The sequence below is a fragment of the Gopherus flavomarginatus genome, chromosome 1 (assembly GCF_025201925.1).
Source record: "Gopherus flavomarginatus isolate rGopFla2 chromosome 1, rGopFla2.mat.asm, whole genome shotgun sequence".
NCBI classification, from domain to species: domain Eukaryota; kingdom Metazoa; phylum Chordata; order Testudines; family Testudinidae; genus Gopherus; species Gopherus flavomarginatus.
This window is the reverse complement of record NC_066617.1, coordinates 113,264,216-113,285,996: the sequence shown is the minus strand read 5'-3', so window position 1 is coordinate 113,285,996 and position 21,781 is coordinate 113,264,216. Positions and strand designations below refer to the sequence as shown.

Below are 21,781 nucleotides of genomic sequence, written 5' to 3'. Positions count from 1 at the left end.
CCCTGCAGTCCCAGAGTAGCCGGGGGATTAACAGGGGGCTGGGTGCAGCCTGCTCTGCTTCCCTCACTCCGGCCCCAACCGTGTCGCTTGGGGGAGAGGGCTTGGGGGGGAAGGAATCCCTCCCCCCCGCACTCACCAGCAGTGGCAGAAGCGAAGCAGCCCGGCCCCAGCCCGCTCCACTCCGCCAGCTCCCAGCCGCAGCACTCTGCTTTCCGTTGCAGGTAAGTACGGGGGGGCGTCCTTTCCCCAACCTCCCCGCACTCACCTGCAGAGGGAAGTGGAGCACCGCGGCTGGGAAGTGGAGTGAAGTGGGCTGGGGACGCATCACTCTGCTTCCCGCTGCCAGTGAGTGCGGAGGGCATCCTTTCCCCAACCTCCCCGCACTCACTGGCGGCAGGAAGCAGAGTGATGCGGCCCCAGCCCGCATTATATTGGGGTTGAGGTGTATTACCTGGAGACTGAACAAGAAGAAATGGAAAAGGTGTTAAGTATTCACTGTATTATATTTAGGTAACGGATAAGCAATGTTCTCTGATAGCAATAGGTCATTTTTTCAGTCTCTCATATTATAGATAAAAATTATCTAATATTTTAAATATCTCTTAGCTTTCTTAAGGCCAGAGGCCAAAAGAACTACTTTATAAAAATATTTTGATAACAGCAAGTGAGAATTTTTAGAAACATCCTATGTTCTGATGGATGATTGACTAAAGTAATAAAGGGATTACATTAATATAGCTTCTAGCAATGAATGGATACTCTAAGGCATGTTTTCCAACTACAGAACAATTGTTTTCCATGATAACCCAAAATATGCATACAAAGCTACAATTTTAAATCAGAGTGTGAAGTACATACAAAATATGCTAGCAGCAGGGCTGGCCTTACCGTGAGGCGAACTGAGGTGGCTGCCTCAGGTGCCAGACTGTGGGCGGGGGCACCACTAGAACCCAAGTGTAGAAGATTGTGTCTGCTACTGGTGCATATGTATTCTCTCTGCTCTAGGTGCACAGAGATGGTGGAGTGCTGTGCTGGAGGGCACAAGAGACAACAGGCAGGCAGGAGAAAAGGTGAGAGGGAATAACAAAAAGCAGCAGGAGCTGCAGGGAGAGAGAGAGGAGGAGGAGCCTCTTATGTACCTCTCTAGCACCCCCAGGAGCCTGCACTGATTAACATCAGCTTTTCAGGGAGCTTCCTGTTGCCTGCCACTTCCCTGAACCCACTTGAGGGGGAATAGGCAGTCAACTGAAGCAGGAGCCAGCTAGGCCCTTAAGACGCTGATATCCTCCCTCACTCATGACCTGCTACCAGCCTGCTTATTTGTCCCCTTCAATTGAGTGCTGAAAACCACTATAGCTGGCACAGAATGGCAGTCATGAGTGAAAGAAGAAAACTCCCCTCTGGGGCAGCATTCAGAAAAAGAAAGCAAGCAAAGGAAAATTTTCTATCTAAGCAGGAAGGAGCTCTCCTGAGATACATAGACACAAATGTTCACAGTGAGCCTTCCGGCCCCAGTGAGGACGTGAGTGGTGAGGAGATGCCTGATCTTCCAGTTAGTCAGAGTGCAGGTGACCTGGAAGCTACTGCAGCATCCATATCTCCATCTCAAATGGATGTAACTATGCACATTCCTGAAGAAAAGTGTAGATCAGAGAAGAGTGTGTTGGAGGCGCAAGAAACAGCTGCTGCTGAGTTTAGTTGCTTAAGTCTTGATGATCCAGGACTGTGGACCCACTTGAGCAGTAGCCTGAGAGACTTCCTTGTACTACATGGGCCACAGCAAGTGAGAAAATTCATGATCCCCAAAGACAATGAAAATAGAAGTTTCCATGCAACACATTACTGACATGAAATCCCCAATGGTGACAAAGTGGAGAGGCCATGGCTTATGTACTCAAAAACTCAGAACACTGCATACTGTTTTTGTTGCAAACTCTTCCAGTCTAATGTTCCAGCCCCATTAGGTTCTACAGGAACAAAGGATTGGAAAAATCTGGCTAGAAATCTGACACGCCATGAGAAGGCAGCGAATCACTGGAGAGCATTCCATAGGTGGAAAGAGCTTGAGATGAGACTAAGGTTAAAGGCCACCATAGATGATCAGCATCAAGAGAAGATTGCATCAGAGTCTCTTTACTGGCAAAATGTTCTGAAAAGGCTCATTGCCGTTGTGAGAATGCTTGCTATCCAAAACCTAGCACTGCATGGCACTTCAGATCAGCTGTATGTGCCAAACAATGGAAACTTCCTTAAAATTGTGAAGCTGATGGCTGAGTTTGATGCTGTACACACACCACTACCTTGGAAAAACAATTCAAAATGAGATCATACAGTTACTGGCAACAAAAGTCAAACAGAAGATTGTGGCAGACCTGAAGTCAGCAAGATATTACTCTGTTATGCTGGACTGCACACCCGACATCAGCCATACAGAACACATGACTTTAATGGTGCGTTTTGTAACAACAAACAGAACCTAGTGAAAATGTCCCTGCAATGGTGACTGTCAGAGAGCATTTTCTAGAATTTATTGACGTTGATGATACTACAGGAGCTGGTGTGACAAATGTGCTTCTTAAAAAGCTGGAAGACATGGGAATTGTGATAGCTGACATGAGAGGTCAGGGCTACAATAATGGTGCCAACATGAGAGGAAAGAACAGAGGAGTGAAGACATGGATCTGAGAGTTAAACCCTCAAGCTTTTTTTGTCCCAAGCAGTTCTCATTCATTGAGCTTGGTGGTCAATGATGCAGTGTCAACTTCAAGTGAGGCTGCTGAATTTTTTAATGTAATTCAAAGCATATATGTATTTTTCTCCACATCAACTCATCGATAGCAAATTTTGAAGCAACATCTAGGAACAGCCTCTCTGACACTGAAACCACTGTGCCACACGATGGGAAAGTTGAGTGGAGGCGATAAAGCCTAACACACACCAAATCGGGAAGATAGACAATGCCTTAGTTGCTATTATGGAGGATAATGCTATGATAGGAACTGTTCATGGGAGAACATGGCAGAGGGAAATGGAATCACCAGAAACATACATAACTTCACATTCCTGTGTGGTTTAGTGTTGTGGCATGACATACCGTTTGAAATAAATGTTGTAAGCCAGAGACTCCAAGCTGTTGACCTTGATATATCTGGAGCAATGGAACAACTGGACAAAACAAAGTCATACCTACAGTCTTACTGGTCAGATGAGGGATTTCAAAACATTCTGAAGAGTGCACAGAAGTTGGCAGAGGTACTTCACACTGAAGCTATTTTCCCACCCATTCAAGAATACAAGAGTCACTGAAGAAGAAGACATTTTGATTACGAGGCACGAGATAATCCCATAAGATACCCCAAACAATAATTCAAAGTTGAATTCTTTAACCAGGTGCTAGATTGTGCAATACAGTCAGTTGAAGAATGTTTCATGCAGTTCAAGGAACACAACAGTATATTTGAGATGTTGTATGATATTCCAAAACTCCTCACTATCTCTGAAGAAGGCCTACACCAGCAATGCAGGGCACTATAGACAGTGTTGGCACACGATGACATGCACGATATTGATGCAAGTGATTTAGGTGATAAACTGAAAGCTCTTTCAAGATACATTTCAGCAGGATCAACTCCAAAGGCTGTTCTGGAATATATGTGCAGAAATAAGATGACCATCCTCTTTCCAAATGCTTTTCTTGCTCTGTACATACTTCTAACACTTCCTGTAACAGTTGCCAGTGGAAAATGCAGCTTCTCCAAGCTGAAGTTAATAAAAACACATCTACGCTCCACAATGAAACAGGAAAGGCTGGTCGGCCTTGCAACCATCTCAATAGAGCATGAGCTGGCCCAGACTGTGGTCCTTCAGGAAGCAGTTCAAATCTTTGCAATCAAGAAGGCACGGAAAGCATCACTTTGATTATTCAAACAGATAAAAATGCCAGTGTTTACTATGCAGACAAGAAAAGGGACATTGCTGTTCAGGCGTTTGAAAATAAAATGGTTACTTAAAATTTTTGAACAAGGTATTTTAAGTTGTTAATTCTTCTTTATTGGGGTAGGTAGCAGAGCAGTACCATGATGAGTAGAACAGGAAGAAAGGCAGAATTGAGACCTTTCAAATTTTTGGCCCAAGCAAGGGACAATGGGTGCGTTATTTGAGCTCCCCGCATCAGGTGCAAAAATGTTGTGGACCAGCTCTGGCTAGCAGGGCTGAAAACAGAAAATTGCAGATGGAAATTCTTGCGAAAATGCATGCTCATGTGTCAATGCTATTCCTTGTACATATACTGCAGGGGCAATTTTGACACAGCTTTGAAAAATGCAGCACACATGGTATATATAATCTGCACTGCATACTTGCCTAGCTCAACTGTTGATGTTTCTTCTTCCTTAGGCTCTAACCTAGCAGTAACATATTGGAGCAGGCAGTGCTTCATTAATCCCTTGAGTTCTGCATGCAGAGTACAGTAAGAGACCATGAGCAAATTCTATGGATTATGGAGACATATGGCATAAAACCCTCAGAGAGGAAAGGGGGTTAATGACAGTCCCAATCCATACCTGAAAGGTTAGGTAATCCTACAGAAAGTGTGGGAGGCATGCTGTACTGACTCTCTCACGTTTTATCCAAGGTCTAGCACTGAAGGTAAAACTGTGACTCACGTTATTGCCTTGGTTACAATCAGATTATTTGTTTTCATTTAACATTTTTTCACGTTGTGAGTCTATAATTAATATAATGCTTCCAAAAGGTAAAGTCCCTTGCTTAAAAAAAAAAAAAAAGAATACTTTTTGACTATTTAAATTATTGTTCAAAAGAATCCACTGGCTCTGACTAACTGCAAATACTGTTATACACATAAAATATAGAGAGGTGTTTCAAGGGGTAAAGTAAAAGTCAAAATTTCGGGAAGGATATGACTGAAGCATAATTGTAGCAGTTTATATGGACAGAAAACTAGTCTTCAACAATGGAGAACCCAGAGCAGGGGTCGGCAACCTTTCAAAGAAGAGTCTTTTTTTGTTTTTGTCTTTGACCAAAATATTTTGAGAGACACACCACACGCAAAGCTACTTGTAGAATTACAATTTATCAACTAATAATAATTGAAATATTAAAGTTACTACTACTCACCAATACTTTTAATGTGACTTCTGCCATTTGAATTTGAAAATAAACGGGGGGGGGGGGGCCTCCGGGCTGGGGTAGGGGTGTAGGAGGGGATGTGGTGTTTGGGAGGGAGTTTGGGTGCAGGGGGAGGTTCTGACCTGGGCAGGAGGCTGGGGTGCAGGAGGGGGTGCAAAGTGTAGGCCCTGGATGGAAGGTGCTTACCACAGGTGGCTCCTGGCCAGCAGCAAAGCAAGGCTCTGGCTCCATACTGCTCCCGGAAGCGGCCGGCATGTCTCTGTGTGTCCCTGGTGGGTGGAGGCAGCTCCATGTGCTGCCCCTGCCCCCAGTATTGTCCTCACAGCTCCCATTGGCCAGGAATCAGCCAATGGGAACTGAGGGGGTGGTGCTTGCGGGTGCAGGCAGCGCACGGAGACCCGCTGCATCCCTCCCCCTAGTGGTTTACAGAAATGTGCAGCAGCTTTTCGGAGCAGCGTGGGGCCAGAGCCTTGTTGCACTGCTGGCCGGGAGCCACCTGTGGTAAGCACCTCCTGGACAGAGCCTGCACCCTGCACTCTCTCAAAAAACGGTTGCCTGCAAGTGGGCAGCCAAAGAGTCGCATGTGGCTCCAGAGCTGCAGCTTGCTGACCCCTGACCTAGAGCAACTGACTGGTCACATCACTTTGATCCAAAAGGCAGTCTGTCCTCAAATACCAGATGGAAAACAACCAAAGAACTATATAGTTAACTGAGCCAAAACTGGATTAAATTTGCATCTTTAAAACTCTAGGGGGTGGATTTACAAAGATATTTGGGTGCCTAAAGTTATGAACCTAGTGGGATTTGCAAAAACAAAACACCCCTTGACTTTCAGTGGGAGTTAAGCATTAACTTGCTTAGGTGCTTTTAGGCATCTAAATACCTCTGTGAATCTGGACCTGGGTAACTATTTTGAGGCTGGCAAAGGATGTGGCAAAAATAAAACAGACCAAGAGGCTGAAAAAGGATTATATTATGGAGCTGTTATGGATTTTCATTGGAATGTAACAGTGTAAGGATAAATCAGAACCTATGTATACTACTGAAAAGCATTTAAAGATGTTGGGCAAAATTCAGTCATATGTGCCAGCTGCATTGCTCTGTCACTTTAAGTCTGTGTGTGTCTTTTATACCAGGTAAGGGATACCTAAGTACTGTATTTGACCAAGTGGTGCCAGCCATGTCTGGTTTGCTCTACAAACATGTACATTCTGCTTATTCTGCCTACCACTGTGCGATGCCAACTGAGACCCCACATGTTCATATAGTTTGTTTAATTTATAGACTTTTTATATCACACATCATTGTCCTGTCCCAAGGCCTCAGTAGTACTAAGATGTAATTTACTGGTGTAACTCCTTCAGCAATTATAAATGTGTTTTGAAGCCGAGCAGTATTACTTCTCCAATCAAAGAATTGCCGTTTATTTATTCCTTGAAAATACATATATTTGCAATCATGCCATGTCATTAGTCCACTTTGTTTGCCCAGTGTTTTATGGTTGGGGAATTTATAAAGAGACCTAGACTGGAGACCCAACTCAGCTTGACATTCAATAGGACTTGGGGACCTACCTTCCTTAGATTCCTTTGAAAATCTCAGGCTAGGGGTCTATATTGTCTATTATTTATTTAGTTAGTTAAGACAAAGCTCCTGTGAGCAAGACCTCTCTCGCCTGCATGTTTTGTGCAGCTCTGAACTCACTGTTTGCACTCAACCAATAATACAATAATACATTGCCTTCCATTCACTAAATTAGCCTAAGCTTCATACCAAGCATAGCTGTTCTCTTTGCAAAGCCAAAATATTGTTGATCAGAAGTTGCAACATTCAGAGAACTTCTACTAAGCAAAGAATTTTAGATTTTTAACTGGCGAGCTGGTTTGACCTTCAGTGCTCTTGTGAAACTCTGCTTCTAAAGGAAGTGTTACTACATAATGCTGAATTTCTCCATTAGCTATTAGTCCCAGAGAAGGAGCTCTAAGTCAGATTTGCCTTTGCATTCCCTGGAGTAAGGAGACTGAACCCTTCCTCTAGGCTCCGTGCTGGACATATATATGCTTTTCATCTCCAACTCTTAGCCCTGGTCTATATTAATGTAAGTGTAGACAAGCTCTTAGACTTACAGTTTTGCCAACTCCAAATATTCAAAAACCACAAGTTAGGCCACCAAAATCAGAAGATTGTTAAATCTCATGGTTTTTAAGCCAAATGTAAATGAAGTCTGGGTGTTCCATATTTACCCTCTCATTTTTGAAACCTTTAGGCCAGGGTGGGTCTCAGGGTGGACAAGCAGGGCACACTCCTGACTTTAGGGATCAGATTTTAATGCTTTTTTTTCCTGCAACTAGAGTGCCAGAAGCTTAATCACAGCTTTCATTTTAACAAAAAGGCTTACATAATCACAGGACTCCAGAAGCTGGTGTTTTTTAAAAAAGCCACCAAATATCACTAGACTTGTGATAAAATCATGAGAATAAGCAACACAGCTTCTGTAATGGAAAGAGAGTCTTGAAGAGCCTGAGTGGACTCAGAGAAAAGCTCCCAGTCATCCTGTGTTTCTCCTCTAGCCCTTGTTGATCCCTTGGACTTAGTACCAGAGTTTTTCCTGTGTCCAGAAAGGCTTCAAAATGCTTTGAATTCCTCCCAATAATTCTGGGTCATGGATGGTAGCCTGTCTGCAGTTTGCAGCCAAGGTCCACCTATTTACTACCCTACCTCTAAGTTACAGTGACAATAGGACAAATCTGGGTGTACCTAAGACAGCACAAAATACAAATGGGACAGTCAGTCTATAAAGACTCAGTGAGCACCAAATGCCTCAAATTCTGTGTGCGCTCACATTCCAATTATGAGGTTCTTTACCATGTGTACCTGTATTTGGCTAGCTACCACAAAAACCTTGTGGAGCCAAGATACCCAGCAGGTCTCAATATAATCACACCCCAGGTAGTCAGTCAGTTTGGTAGTAGTCATGATCTTCTCATATTGATATGGTTTCTCACCTCATGAATCGCTGTTTCTCTCTCTCTCTCTGAGTGGGCGAAAGTGTCCCCTACAGGTACCCTTCAGAGTTCTGGGTTCCTGCTTTCTTCCTTCTCCTATCTAACAAGTCACCAAGATGCAATGGTAACAAGTCACCAGGACCCGATGGCATTCACCCAAGAGTTCTGAAAGAACTCAAATGTGAAGTTGCGGAACTATTAACTAAGGTTTGTAACCTATCCTTTAAATCAGCTTTGGTACCCATTGACTGGAAGTTAGCTAATGTAACGCCAGTGTTTAAAAAGGGCTCTAGAGGTGATCTGGCAATTACAGACCGGTAAGTCTAATGTCGATACCGGGCAAATTAGTCAAAACAATAGTAAAGAATAAAATTGTCAGACACATAGAAAAACAAACTGTTGAGCAATAGTCAACATGGTTTCTGTAAAGGGAAATCGTGTCTTACTAATCTATTAGAGTTCTTTGAAGGGGTCAACAAACATGTGGACAAGGGGGATCCAGTAGACATAGTGTACTTAGATTTCCAGAAAGCCTTTGACAAGGTCCCTCACCAAAGGCTCTTATGTAAATTAAGCTGTCATGGGATAAAAGGGAAGGTCCTTTCATGGATTGAGAACTGGCTAAAAGACAGGGAACAAAGGGTAGAAATTAATGGTAAATTCTGATAATGGAGAGGGGTAACTAGTGATGTTCCCCAAGGGTCAGTCCTAGGACCAATCCTATTCAACTTATTCATAAATGATCTGGAGAAAGGGGTAAACAGTGAGGTGGCAAAGTTTGCAGATGATACTAAACTACTCAAGATAGTTAAGACCAAAGCAGATTGTGAAGAACTTCAAAAAGATCTCACAAAACTAAGTGACTGGGCAACAAAATGGCAAAAGAAATTTAATGTGGATAAATGTAAAGTAATGCACATTGGAAAAAATAACCCCAACTATACATACAATCTGATGGGGGCTAATTTAGCTACAACGAGTCAGGAAAAAGATCTTGGAGTCATCGTGGACAGTTCTCTGAAGCTGTCCATGCAGTGTGCAGAGGCAGTCAAAAAAGCGAACAGGATGTTAGGAATCATTAAAAAGGGGATAGAGAATAAGACTGAGAATATCTTATTGCCCTTATATAAATCCATGGTATGCCCACATCTTGAATACTATATATAGATGTGGTCTCCTCACCTCATAAAAGATATTCTAGCACTAGAAAAGGTTCAGAAAAGGGCAACTAAAATGATTACGGGTTTGGAGAGGGTCCCATATGAGGAAAGACTAAAGAGGCTAGGACTCTTCAGCTTGGAAAAGAGGAGACTAAGGGGGGATATGATAGAGGTATATAAAATCATGAGTGATGTTGAGAAAGTGGATAAGGAAAAAAGTTATTTACTTATTCCCATAATACAAGAACTAGGGGTCACCAAATGAAATTAATGGGCAGCAGGTTTAAAACAAATAAAAGGAAGTTCTTCTTCACACAGCGCATAGTCAACTTGTGGAACTCCTTACCTGAGGAGGTTGTGAAGGCTAGGACTATAACAGTGTTTAAAAGAGAACTGGATAAATTCATGGTGGTTAAGTCCATAAAAGGCTATTAGCCAGGATCGGTAAAGAATGGTGTACCTAGCCTCTGTAGAGAGTGGAGATGGATAGCAGGAGAGAGAGCACTTGATCATTGCCTGTTAGGTTCACTCCCTCTGGGGAACCTGGCATTGGCCACTGTTGGTAGACAGATATTGGGCTAGATGGACCTTTGGTCTGACCCGGTAGGGCCGTTCTTACGTTAATTTCCTGTTCAAACATTCATGAAACATGGAAGCACTTAGACGTGTACTATATTGTATCAGCCCTTCTGTGAATCAGATGCCTGAGATAGAGAGTCATCCAGATCATTCAGTCCATCTCCCTGCCAAAGGAGGAGCGATCCCTATAGTATATTTCCTAATGTTTTATACTTTACATTTGTCCATGCTGGAACAGTTGCACAATTTCTCATAGTTTAAGAAAAACAAAAAGCCTTTATTGTTTAGGAAGAAGCAGCAAAGAATTTAACAGGAAAAAATATGAATGGAAGTCTTCAGCAAATGTTCCTTCTACCTAACGCCTCTATCTACAATGATTTTAAAAGGGAATGATTTTCTCTGATTTCAAAACATCAGATTGAGTATGATCCAATTTCTACTGAAATATCTACTCAAACTAGAAGAGAGAAAATCAGCTAAAAGCAAGGGAGAAAAATCCCATTAAGACCTATACAAATGAAGAAACGTAAGGGAGACATAAAAGGGAACATAATCCATAACTGGCCTACACCCAAAACTGTCCTCCAAAACCTCAGAAGACTTATAGGTCTATTATTCATAAAATTGAATGCAACTCCTTCAGTGAAATTAATTATATAGGCAGGGCCCTTTGATAAACTAAGGTGCCAGATTCTGCTTTCCTATCCATCAATAAAATGGTTAAGGATGTAAAGGAGTGTGGATTTGGTCAATCACTAGAGGAATGGAAATGCCAGCTACAGAATTAAGTAGCCAGTAAAGACACATCAAAGAGATCCAGATTGGTGAAAAGAAGAAACAGAAATATAATGGGTTCTAATCTCTTGAAGAGCACATGAAATCGCCACTACTGTTAAATTACACATGTGAACTGAAGGGAGGAATTCCAGACCTATTATTGCATAACATTTTGATACTGCTCTCTTTGTGATAACAGATTCTATTTTGCAGTGAGACCAAGTGGGAGAAAGTTTATTTATGTAGATAATCAAAATTTTCATTTGACTGCTTTAGTGCTCAATTTTATTTCTTTCTGACCAAACTTTTAACTTATAAATCTACAGCAATTGGTTCACTGACCAGGTGTGTTTTTCTTTTGAAATAGAACTGAAACAGCACTTAATTTTAATCTCATAGTAACTGGAGTAATTCTCATTTCAAGACTAACTACACATTTTTTCAAGGAATAAAAATGAACATATTTCAAGATGGATTTGAACTTCTAACAAGAAAAAAGAAGCAGAAAGAAACTAAAGAAAAACCCACAAACAGAACAGAACACTTTCAGCTTCTTTATGCATTATGAAACAGCAAAAAAGGGCACAAATGCAATCTGTTTCTCTTTGTAGGTCACAGTTAAGGCTGAGCTGGAACCATTACTCTGATGCCTTTTATATAAAATAAACTGTTTGATGCTACACTCCTTGCACACTCAAAGCTTCCAGTTCAGCCAATGGAAATTATTAGGCCTCAGGGACTACAGGATCAGGCCCTTTGCAGTACGTATCATTGATTCCCCTTTACAGATGTAGAAACAAGTGCTTATGTGCTTGCCTAACTTTAAGCATGTGAATAGTCCAGTTATGAGTATGCTTAAGTAGCTTGATGAACTAGGTCTGAAATGCTTACTAATGGGGCATTTATATCAGAGAGGATTAAGCATTTTCTTTTTGAAGTGCATGAGAGTTTTCTCATTGACTTTAAGGGGTGCAGGATTAGGCACTTGGTGTATATTTAGCCAACAGTGCCAAAGCAAAGTTTGAAAGGCTTTATAATTCAGGGAGATGGACGTTTTTTCCATCTAAAATAGTAGCAAATCTCTGCTGAGGGGGCTTACCTAAGTATAAACATTAATATGAAACAAATCCAGTTGTCTTGGGTCTTTCTGTGTTTTGAGTTGGAAATAACCCAAAGAAGTGTGATAAATTGAGCACAGGTACATAAGGAAGAACTACTGTTAAAGTTCTTAGTGCCATAACTAGTTCACCTATCACAGGCATTTTATATACAGGCTTCTTGTTTCTGAAGCCTATTTAAAAAAATTATTGGCATTTCAAAAATGCAAAATGTCTGAAATACTTGAATTTCAAAAAAAAAGTAAATAATAATAGTAATAACCCCCCCCCCCCAAATATCCCAAATCCATTAGAATTGCAAACACCCTGAAGAGGAATTAGAGAAAGTAGTAGGTCTGGAGCCAGGGGTGGCTCTATGTATTTTGCCGCCCCAAGCACAGCAGTCAGGCGGCTTTCGATGGCACGCCTGTGGGAGGTCCACTGGTAATGCGGATTCAGCAGCATGCCTGTGGGAGGTCCGCTGGTCCCGTACCTTTGGCGTTCTCGCCACTGAATTGCCGCCGAAGCCGCAGGACTGGCAGACCTCCCGCAGGCATGCTTCTGAAGACAGCCTGACTGCTGCCCTCACAGGGACCGGCAGGCCACCCCCCGCGGCTTGCCACCCTATGCATGCGCTTGGTGTGCTGGTGCCTCCCCTGTCTAGAGCAATCTTTCAGAGTGTTTTGGGTGTGTTGACATTTGCATTGTCCTAACCCACCCTCATTTGTCAGCTTTTGTTTAAAGAAGCATTTTTCAAAGTCTCAACTCTATCATCAACCATAAAATAAAGTAAAATACAGGCGAGTCTCATTTTACACTGGGGTTACGTTCCGCTGTCAGCGTGTAAAGCGAAAATTGTGGATAGTCAAAATTACACTGAGTGTGATGGCGTGCGGAATCACCCGCACTACACGTACAGTATTTAAATTGTTATTTCTCTTTTTTTTTGCCAACTGTGCAAAGCTGAATTCACGCATGTTAAATGTGCATAAAATTAGACTCACCTGTAAAAAAACATTTCAACAGAACAAATAGCAATTGTTAAAATCTTTGGAAGCTCCTTTAATACTCAAGCTCACAAGCTGAGAATTTACACATAAACTAAACTATTCTGCCTAGAGCTACCGAGTACTTTATTGTGAAACCAAGGGTACATGATTTTGATGGATGTCTTGCAAAGTTTTTTAATGAAGGTACAGTTGTGACTGCATCCCATTCATTTTTAGTGAATTTTTTTAAGCTGGAAGCCACCAATAGCACTAGATCACAATTATTATCACTATTGTTTTTTGTTGGGAACAAGACAGGTAGATGAATTATATTTATCCATAAGGGGTACTTTCTCTCATATTTTTATGAGAACAAAAAGATGATCACTTCCGTACTTAAAACTCAGCTTAAGACTCTTCACATAAATGGAGCATCAGACTATAATAAAGAGTGAGTCAATATTTCCTCATCTTTTTTAAAAACAGGATTAAAGCTTTCATAATTGATCCTTATAGCCTCAACTTTTTGGGTGCCTTTGTTTTAAAATGAAATCATATTTTCAACACCGATTAATACCAACATAGGGCCATATTATAAGAGCTGAAGGCATCCATCTCTCAGCGCTTTAGAGAATTCTTTGGCCCTGGATCCATGTGGTGGGCAAAGAGTGTGGCAGCATGAATCCAACCCACAGGTCAGAGACTCCTAAAGGCAGTGCTTATAGTTAAATCCCTACACACACCAATGCGTACTGTGAACAATAATTTTCTATATCAGGGATCGGCAACCTTTGGCACGTCAGGGAAATCCATGAGCAGTCTGGGGTTGTTTACCTGCAGTGTCCGCAGGTTTGGAAGATCATAGCTCCCACTGGCGGTGGTTTGCCATTCCATGCCAATGGGGGCTGTGGGAAGCCGTGCGGGCCGAGGGATGTGCTGGCCACCACTTCCCGCAGCCCCCACTGACCTCGGAATGGCAAACCGCGAACCTATGGACGCTGCAGGTAAACAAGCCACCCTAGCCTGCCAGTGGATTTCCCTCAGGCCGCATGCCAAAGATTGCCAATCCCTGTTCTATAGTATTATTGTTTCTATGTCTCCTAATAACTCCTTTCCCATGTGTGTTTATTTTATGTTTGCAGCCTGAAGGCAGGCAAGATATTTTCTTTATATCTTTCCCCAGTTTGACAGTTAGAAAAAATAATTAAAAGAGGATTAAAACAAACACACTGGAATGGTTACAGGATGGCGGGTTGAAGGAGGAAGAAACATGATTCTTCTTCCACAAGGTGGCAAAACAGGAGTAACTCAGCTGAAGTCAACTGAGTTATACTACTGTGACAATACTGTCGCAAGAGAGGAAAATCAGGGCTAATTTATTTAATCAGAAAGGAAAGAGAGAGAGAGAGCATTAAAGAAAAAATAAGAGAGACAGCTATGATCATATGGCAAATCCTGTAAGAGGCAGGAAAGTCCCATTAGATCATCTCAAGGCCATTTCCCTGAGGGCCATTGCAGTTTACAAACACTAAGTTACAGAACATAACCAACACTGAGCTTAATCAAAACGCCCACAATCCTCAAAAGCACTGATAGAGCATAAATCCCATTGACTTTCAAATCAATATTGCACTCTTAAATCCTTTAGGTACTCCTGGTTACATTTATATAGCAACAATTTCAACTGGAGACCTGACACACAGTTGAAAGAAGTCAGAAAAATGGAGAACCTCCAGCTGGTCTTAGCATAACAGGTCATAAGGGGGAAGACAGGCAGAATGGTTGGGGGGAGGGCTGGGGCTGTAAGGGAAACATTTGACTCCTGGAGGCCAGTGATTCAAACTTTTCTGTGGGCAAGACAGGAATACAGAGAACCATGGACTATCAGTGTCACCTTCAGGAAGAGCCTCCCCACAGGATAAGGCTGCCTTGTGAGAGAACTGTAAAGAAGAAAGCAAAAGGTACCAGAGACTATTGGTATTAATCTTGGTAAGGGGGAGGGATGAATAGAAAGAAAGAAGAAAAGAAGGGGGGGGGAAGCGGTGAGGAAAGCAAAAAGAATGAGAAAGGGAAAAGGAGGAGTCATAAGGCCGACGGGATCGGGCCCTGCTTGGGGCACTCACCATTTGACAGGGAGCCTCTACTTTTCCTGGCCAGCGTTTGCTGGACCTGCTGCTGGATGCGGAGACTTTTCTCCTTCCCGGCGCTGTTGCTCAAGAGCTTCAGCCTGGCCTCGGAGGGCAGAGCCAAGGTGGAACTGTCCTGCTCCTGCAGGGTCTGGTGGCCCAGGACGGTACGGATGTAGCTGCGGTCGGCGGCGGCGGCAGAGTCCAAGGTGCCCATGGTCCAGCTGGGGGAAGAAGCTCCAGCGGAGGCTGCGGTGGAGCCTGCTCCCTACGGTCGGTCCCTGGCTGAGCAGCCGCCGCCACCCAGCTCCAGCGCCCAGTGCAGGAGGGACAGACGGGGCCGGGCAGCCCGTGGCTGTGCCACGCCCTCGCCGCAGCTCAGGTAGCAGCTGGCTGCCAGAATCCTGCCGCCCCAGGGGCAGGAGGGAGCCGCGCCCCCTGCTCCTCCCCCAGCCTGGCGATAGGAGCAGGGAGGAGCGCGCCCTCCCTCCCCTTGGCCCCGAGGGCAGGACTCCTGGACTTCCTCGGCCTGGGCGCGGCCCCCTCCGGTCCCACACGCCCAGCCGGCCTCGCCCTGCGTTTGCTCACCGGCAACTCGGCGTGGCAGCAAGGCAGGGGACGGGAAATCAGTAACCTTTTTGCTGCAGCGCCCGCAGGGAAAGGACACCAGGCGGGGCGGGCTGAGCCTCTGGCGAGGGAGGGAAGGAAGGAGTCAATCCGTGGGCACGAGGATCCAGCTGGGTAGGGCTCAGGCAGCGCTTTATAGCAAGGGAGGGGACAGAACAACTTTGCATGAGCTTTGGTCAGGGCCGAAAGGCGACTCCCCCAAACAAAGCGTGTAGGCAACTAGGGTGAGCAACTTTCCGACAGCAGAAAAAACACTGAACACCCCCGCCCCGCCCCCTCCCTCCAGCGCTTTCCCCGCACACCCTGCTTATTTTCCTTGGCTAGGCAGGGAGTTGGGAAGGGGTAAAGCCAGAAATGAGGGGTTCAGGGCTGGGGCAGGAGGGTGGTTGTAGGAGTGAGTGAGAGCTCCAGCTGGAGGTGTGGGCAAGGGGTATGCAGTGTAGGAGGGGACTCCAGTCTGTCGCAAGGGTTTGGGAGAGGGTACAGGCTCTGAGGTGGGGCCAGAAATGAGGGGTTCGGGGGGGGGGGGCTCTGGGCTGGGCTGTAGGGCAGGTGAGGGCTCCAGCTGAGGGTGCAGACTCTGGTGCAGGGCTGGAAAAGGGGGTTGAAGTGCAGGAGGGGATTTGGGCTCTGGGGTGGGGCCAGAAGTGAAGGGTGCAGGGGGTCTTGGGGCTGGGATTGGTCTGCAGGGCTCCAGCAGGGGGTGCAGGCTCTGGGGTGGGGCCAGAAATGAGTTCAGGGTATAGAGGGGTCTCTGGGCTGGGAGTTGGTGTGTGGGGCAGGTGAGGGCTCCAGCAGGGGGTGCAGGCTCTGGTGGGGGGCTGGGAAAGGTGGTTGAATTGCAGGCAGGGTTTGGGCCAGAAATGAGGGGTTCAGAGTGTGGGTAGGGGACTATGGGCTGACGTGGGGGTTGGGATGCAGGAGGGGGTTCAGGCTCTGGGAGGTAGTTTGGGTGTAGGAGGGGGCTCAGGGCTAGGGCAGGAGGTTGGGCTCAGGGTGGTGCTTACCTCAGGTGGCTCCCGGAAGGGGCTGGCCTTTCCCTTTGGCTCCTAGGCAGAGGGAGGGCCAAAGGCATTGTGCACTGCCTCTCTCTGCAGGCACTGCCCCTTCAGCTCCAGTTGGCCACAGTTCCTGGCCACTGAAAGCTGTGGAACCAGCACTTGGGGCAGGGGAGCCCATGGTGCCTCAGTGGCCACTTCTACACTTAGGGGACACAGACATGCCCCCCACTTCCGGGACCTGCGTGGAGCCAGGGAGCTTTCCTTAGCCCTGCTGTGCTGCTGCCCAGACTTTTACCGGTCCAGTCAGCAGAGCTGACAGCCACCATTTTGACCAGGTGTTCCAGTCAATAACCAGATGCCTGGCAACCCTACAGGCAACAGCCTAGCTCTTCTGGCTGCATAGCACCAAGTGTGCCCCTGCCTGAGCAAGACACTACTTATACCCAAAACAGGCCTTCATCAAAGTTTGTAGTGTAGACAGGGCCTAGAACAAGGCCTACTGAATAACAGATGGAGAAGTTTTGTCATACACAGCCACCCACAGGGCTGGGCTGCACCAATTTAACTAATCTAGTTTTAACTCACACCTGTTACTTTGGTAAAAGTCTGGGGCCTAATCTACACTAGGCCTTTTGCTAACATAGCTATGTCAATTGGGAGTATGATTCTCTCCTCCTCTCCGCCCATTCCTAACAGACATAGCTATGCCGGCATAACTTTTTAAAAGTGTCAGTTTGATTTCAACATCAAACCACATCTAGTAACACACACCTACACAGCCACATGCCTTAGTGCAGAGGGCTGGACTCGCTGACCTCTGGAGATCCCTTCTAGCTCTACATTTCTATGATTCTGTGCTCGCTCACACATTCAACCCACCAGCCATAAAGGCATGCACATACACAGAAGTGTCTGCATTTGTAGGCACACCCATGCCCACTCATAAGCACACCCAAGCAACCAGCCATAAAGACACATAAAAGATAGGTACACAATCACATATTTACATAGACAGTCCCCTTCCGCAAATCACACATACACACAAATTATTACTTATGATCAGCAGCCGACACAATGTGCTGAGCACTTTCCAAACAGGAACGAATGTATAATCCAGATGGATAAGAGGCACGCAGTCCAAAGCACATATCTAGATATGTCCACACATACATACAGGACTCGTAGAGCCTTTCTCCCTTGTTAACTGTGGCCCTGATCCTGCCAAATCCAAGGCATATAGGGCAGTAAAGTTCAGCACTCGCCTAAGTGGTGGCAGCATCATGTCCCTGTGTGCGGGTGGTTGTTTTCCTACTATGTTAGGAGGTATTTATTATTTTTAGTTCTTTCTTATGACACAGGGGTCTTAGGATGTAGGTACTTAAAAGGATAAATAATGACAATATGTACTATGCTAAAGGTTATGTTAAAAATAGTCACCTTAGTTATAGATTTCCTTATGGAGAGTACAGGACACCTGGTAAAATGACTCATTCAAGAACTATACAGTACATTCAAATTAACAAGTTGACTGAGCCCCTATTAAAGAAAGTGTATAGTTGGATTCTTTTTATTTATCTTCTTATCTTTATGGCTGTAGGGTTCACACAGGGAGAGGTGACATATGTACCTTTACCCCGCCCACCCAGAGGGAGAGGTGACACATACAGCTGTACACCTCACACACACACACACACGATGGCTGACCAACCTGACCCTCCCTGCCCAGTACTCTCTACCCTCCATACCTGGCTGGGTCCCTGGGATGGACCCACCTCTCCTGGTATGTGTCTTCCAGAGGCATCACACTGGGGGCAGGCACACAGGGTCACATGCCTCCCCTCCCCAGATTTCTGCCAGGGTTCACACCAGAATGTTGCTAGCAGCAGCCTTTCAGCACTGCATGGGAGGGAAGGGATAGGAGCTGCTTCCAGCCGTGGGGTGGGGAGGGGAAAGAGAGGGAATGACTTGGCCCCTGTTGTTGCAGAGCTCATCTCATCTCTCCCACCACCACCCGCTGCTGTGTAGCTGGAAGCAGCTTGTCCCTTCCTACTTGCATAGTGTTGAAATGCAGCTAACAGCTCCAGGCTGCTGCTGGCCACTGACATAACCCAGCCCACGGGCAGCAGGTGAACCTCTGCTTTGGGGAGGGTAGCCTGCCTGCCCCACCTCCCTGCACACCAGAACTTCAAATCCCCCCTAAAAGGAAAAGCCCTGACAGGGCACCCCCCACCAACCAGTAGTGCCTTGGCCTGCCCACCCCAGTCCACCCTGGGCTGAGCTACCAGCCCCCCTAAGTGACAGGTTGGCCCCAGCACCAGGCTGAGCTACCAGCCCTTCCCTTGCTAGGGTTGAGCCAGCCCAAGAGCCACAGGCAGCCTCCAAGCACCAGCTCCTCCCACCCCAAAGGTCTTCTCCCCCTGCCAAGCTACCAGCGCCAGCAGCATGGAGCTTCAGGGGTGGAATATGTTGTACAGACAAAACTACACAGGATCTTTCCAGGGAGCAAGACAAAGATGCCACATTTGTTATGATAATTTGATTTATGACCAATAACTCATATCTTAATCCTTACACACACACACACCCATCAGATGTTCTGGAGCTGCTGCATAGTTACCAGTCCTGAATATAGCCTGAGTTCATGGCTTGATTTTGCAGCTTGGGTTCATAGCTTCTGGCAGCTAACTGGCCAGGAAAGCCAGGCACAAGGCTGAGCTGGGTCTCTGTTGGGCATGCACCGATGCCCTTTGATGTTGGCAGCAGAACGTTACCCTCCACAGTCTTCCATCTCATCCATCCTTTTTGTCGGCTTTAGTTTGAATCCAGAGTCTATAGGTCTTGCTGCCTCTGGGTTTGGTGCTTGATCACCCGTCAACTGCAGGCATGAATTTCACCTCGGACCTGGCTTTGATCTTCCTTCTATTGTACCTTTTCTTTTTAGGGTAGACTCTTCTCACTATGTTAGGGCTCTTGTCTGCATCTTCAGTCGTTGGCGTTGGAACTTTATTTCATCAGGACAGGTTGTGGCTGGAGGTTGATTCCATCATCCATACACCTCATTCACACATCTAAACTAACTAATAAGATTAGAGCAGGATTTGCAAAATGAAGGTTGGAGGAAGCTTTTTCAAAATGGAGTGAGTGTTTTAAATGGGGTTTGAATTACAATATCGACAAGTGTAGTGGATGGCAAACAGTGAACAGAAGTTACAATGTAGGCAAGTGTAAAAAATGAACAGAAGTTACAATACTGAAACAGTGCAAGTCTCAGTGATTTAAGCAGGAATTGGATTGATAGTGAAACTTACAAAGGCAGCTGACATGAACAGCTATGGCTCTTAACAAGCATCTTCATTGTCAATTAGCCAGTTCTTGGGGTAACCGGTTTTATGAATGAATATTGTTTAATTCAAAAACCTTTACTTATGAAGTTACATTAATAAAGTGATTAAACAATTTCATTCATCAGTTTTACAAATAGAGGTGGTGGTGGAGGTCTCGGGGAAGAAGGGGGCACCGTAGCCCAGTTGTCCGGCAGTGGGTCAGTGCCAGGGAAGGCAAAGCCTGTTATGACCCAGCCATGTCTGGCTACAGCACGGGCCAGAAGAGGTTAAGCTGTAAGGATTAATTGTGCACCAGGGCCCAGGGAACCTGACTGCAGGGGCTCCAGCAAACTAGTCCAGAGAGGTGGCCCAGCATGGGAGGGTGCTTAGGGGACAGAGCAGCCCCATGCTCCCTGGGAACAGGGTCCAGAGGTGTGTGTATATATGAGGGTATTAACCCCCTGCCCTGGATTCTGCAGGTTCGGGGCATGAACAGCCTGGAAATAGCTCCCCTCTCCTTCCCCCACCACTCCAGAGCTTAGGTGAGGGACAGAGAGACTTCCCCATGCCAGCACTGTGCAGGGCTTTTGCGCACACAGGCAGTGTTTTCCCCAGGAATTTAAATTAGGGGGAGAGTGTTAAAATTTGCCGGGGGGGGTGGTGGTGGTGGTAAAAGAGAGGCGTCAGGGCTGATGAGGGGTGAGACCGTGAGTGCACAGGTAGGCTGTATGGCATCATAGTAAAAACTGAAAAAATGTTTCATGACCATTTTCACTCATGTTTAAAAAAAAAAAAAAAATCCACACAAATTAAAGTTGGCTACTCAAGCCTTCTATGAAGCATATCTACATGCGTGGTTTCTTGTTATAGTTTTGCACAACTCTTAATGAACTTCTTGAATGCAATGCTGTCATAAACAGATAACTAAGGGTTAATGTCTCTTTCACCTGAAAAAAAAAAGTAACCTGAAGCACCTGACCAGAGGACCAATCAGGAAACCGGATTTTTTCAACTCTGGGTGGAGGGAAGGTTGTGTCTGAGTCTTTGTCTTCTGACTGTCCCTCTCAGCTTTGGGAAGGATTTTCTATTTCCTGCTTTCTAGTCTTCTGTTTCCAAGTTGTAAGTACAAAATTTAGTAAGGCAGTAAGGTTTCTATTGTTTTTCTTTTGTATTTACATGAATATAGTTGCTGAAGTGCTTTAATTTGTATTCTTTTTGAATAAGGCTGTTTATTCATATTTCTTTTAAGCAATTGACCCTGTATTTGTCACCTTAATACAGAGAGACCATTTTTATGTATCTTTCTTTCTTTTTAAGACCTGTTGGAGTTTTTCTTTACTGGGAAACTTCAGGGAAATTGAGTCTGTACTCACCAGGGAATTGGTGGGAGGAAGAAGTCAGAGGGAGATCTGTGTGTGTTAGATTTATTCGCCTGACTTTGCATTCCCTCTGGGTGAAGAGGGAGGTAATTCTGTTTTCCAGGACTGGGAACGGGGAGGGGGAGTCCCTCTGTTTAGACTCACGGAGTTTGCTTCTGTGTAGCTCTCCAGGAGCACCTGGAGGGGGGAAGGGAAAAAGGATTTCCCTTTGTCGTAAGACTCAAGGGATTTGGGTCTTGGGGTCCCCAGAAAAGGGTTTTGGGGGGGACCAGAGTGCCCCAAAACACTCTAATTTTTTGGGTGGTGGCAGCCATACCAGGTCCAAGCTGGTAACTAAGCTTGGAAGTTTTCATGCTAACCCCCATATTTTGGACGCTAAGGTCCAAATCTGGGACTAAGTTATGACAAATGCGTTCATCTTTGGTGGCTTCTCATGTGTCCAGTACTTCTATTCCTTTAATTGATATGCTCATTAGTACATTCACATGATCAGACATGATGAAAAGAACGCTCAACTGTAGCTGTTGTGACTGGGAGTAGCAAGAGATGAACTACTTCTTTCATTCCAGG

General features: G+C 45.2%; 1 protein-coding gene across 1 annotated transcript in view; it reads right to left on the bottom strand.

Moving 5' to 3' along the window:
* PKP2 (plakophilin 2) overlaps positions 1-15,235 on the bottom strand; it is a 70,331-nt gene extending 55,096 nt beyond the window's left edge. Inside the window, exon 1 of the mRNA XM_050918483.1 lies at positions 14,879-15,235. Within this exon, the coding sequence (XP_050774440.1) occupies positions 14,879-15,098 (220 nt within the window). The 5' untranslated portion in view covers positions 15,099-15,235. The remainder of the gene's footprint in view (positions 1-14,878) is intronic.
* Between the last annotated feature and the right edge of the window lie 6,546 nt (positions 15,236-21,781).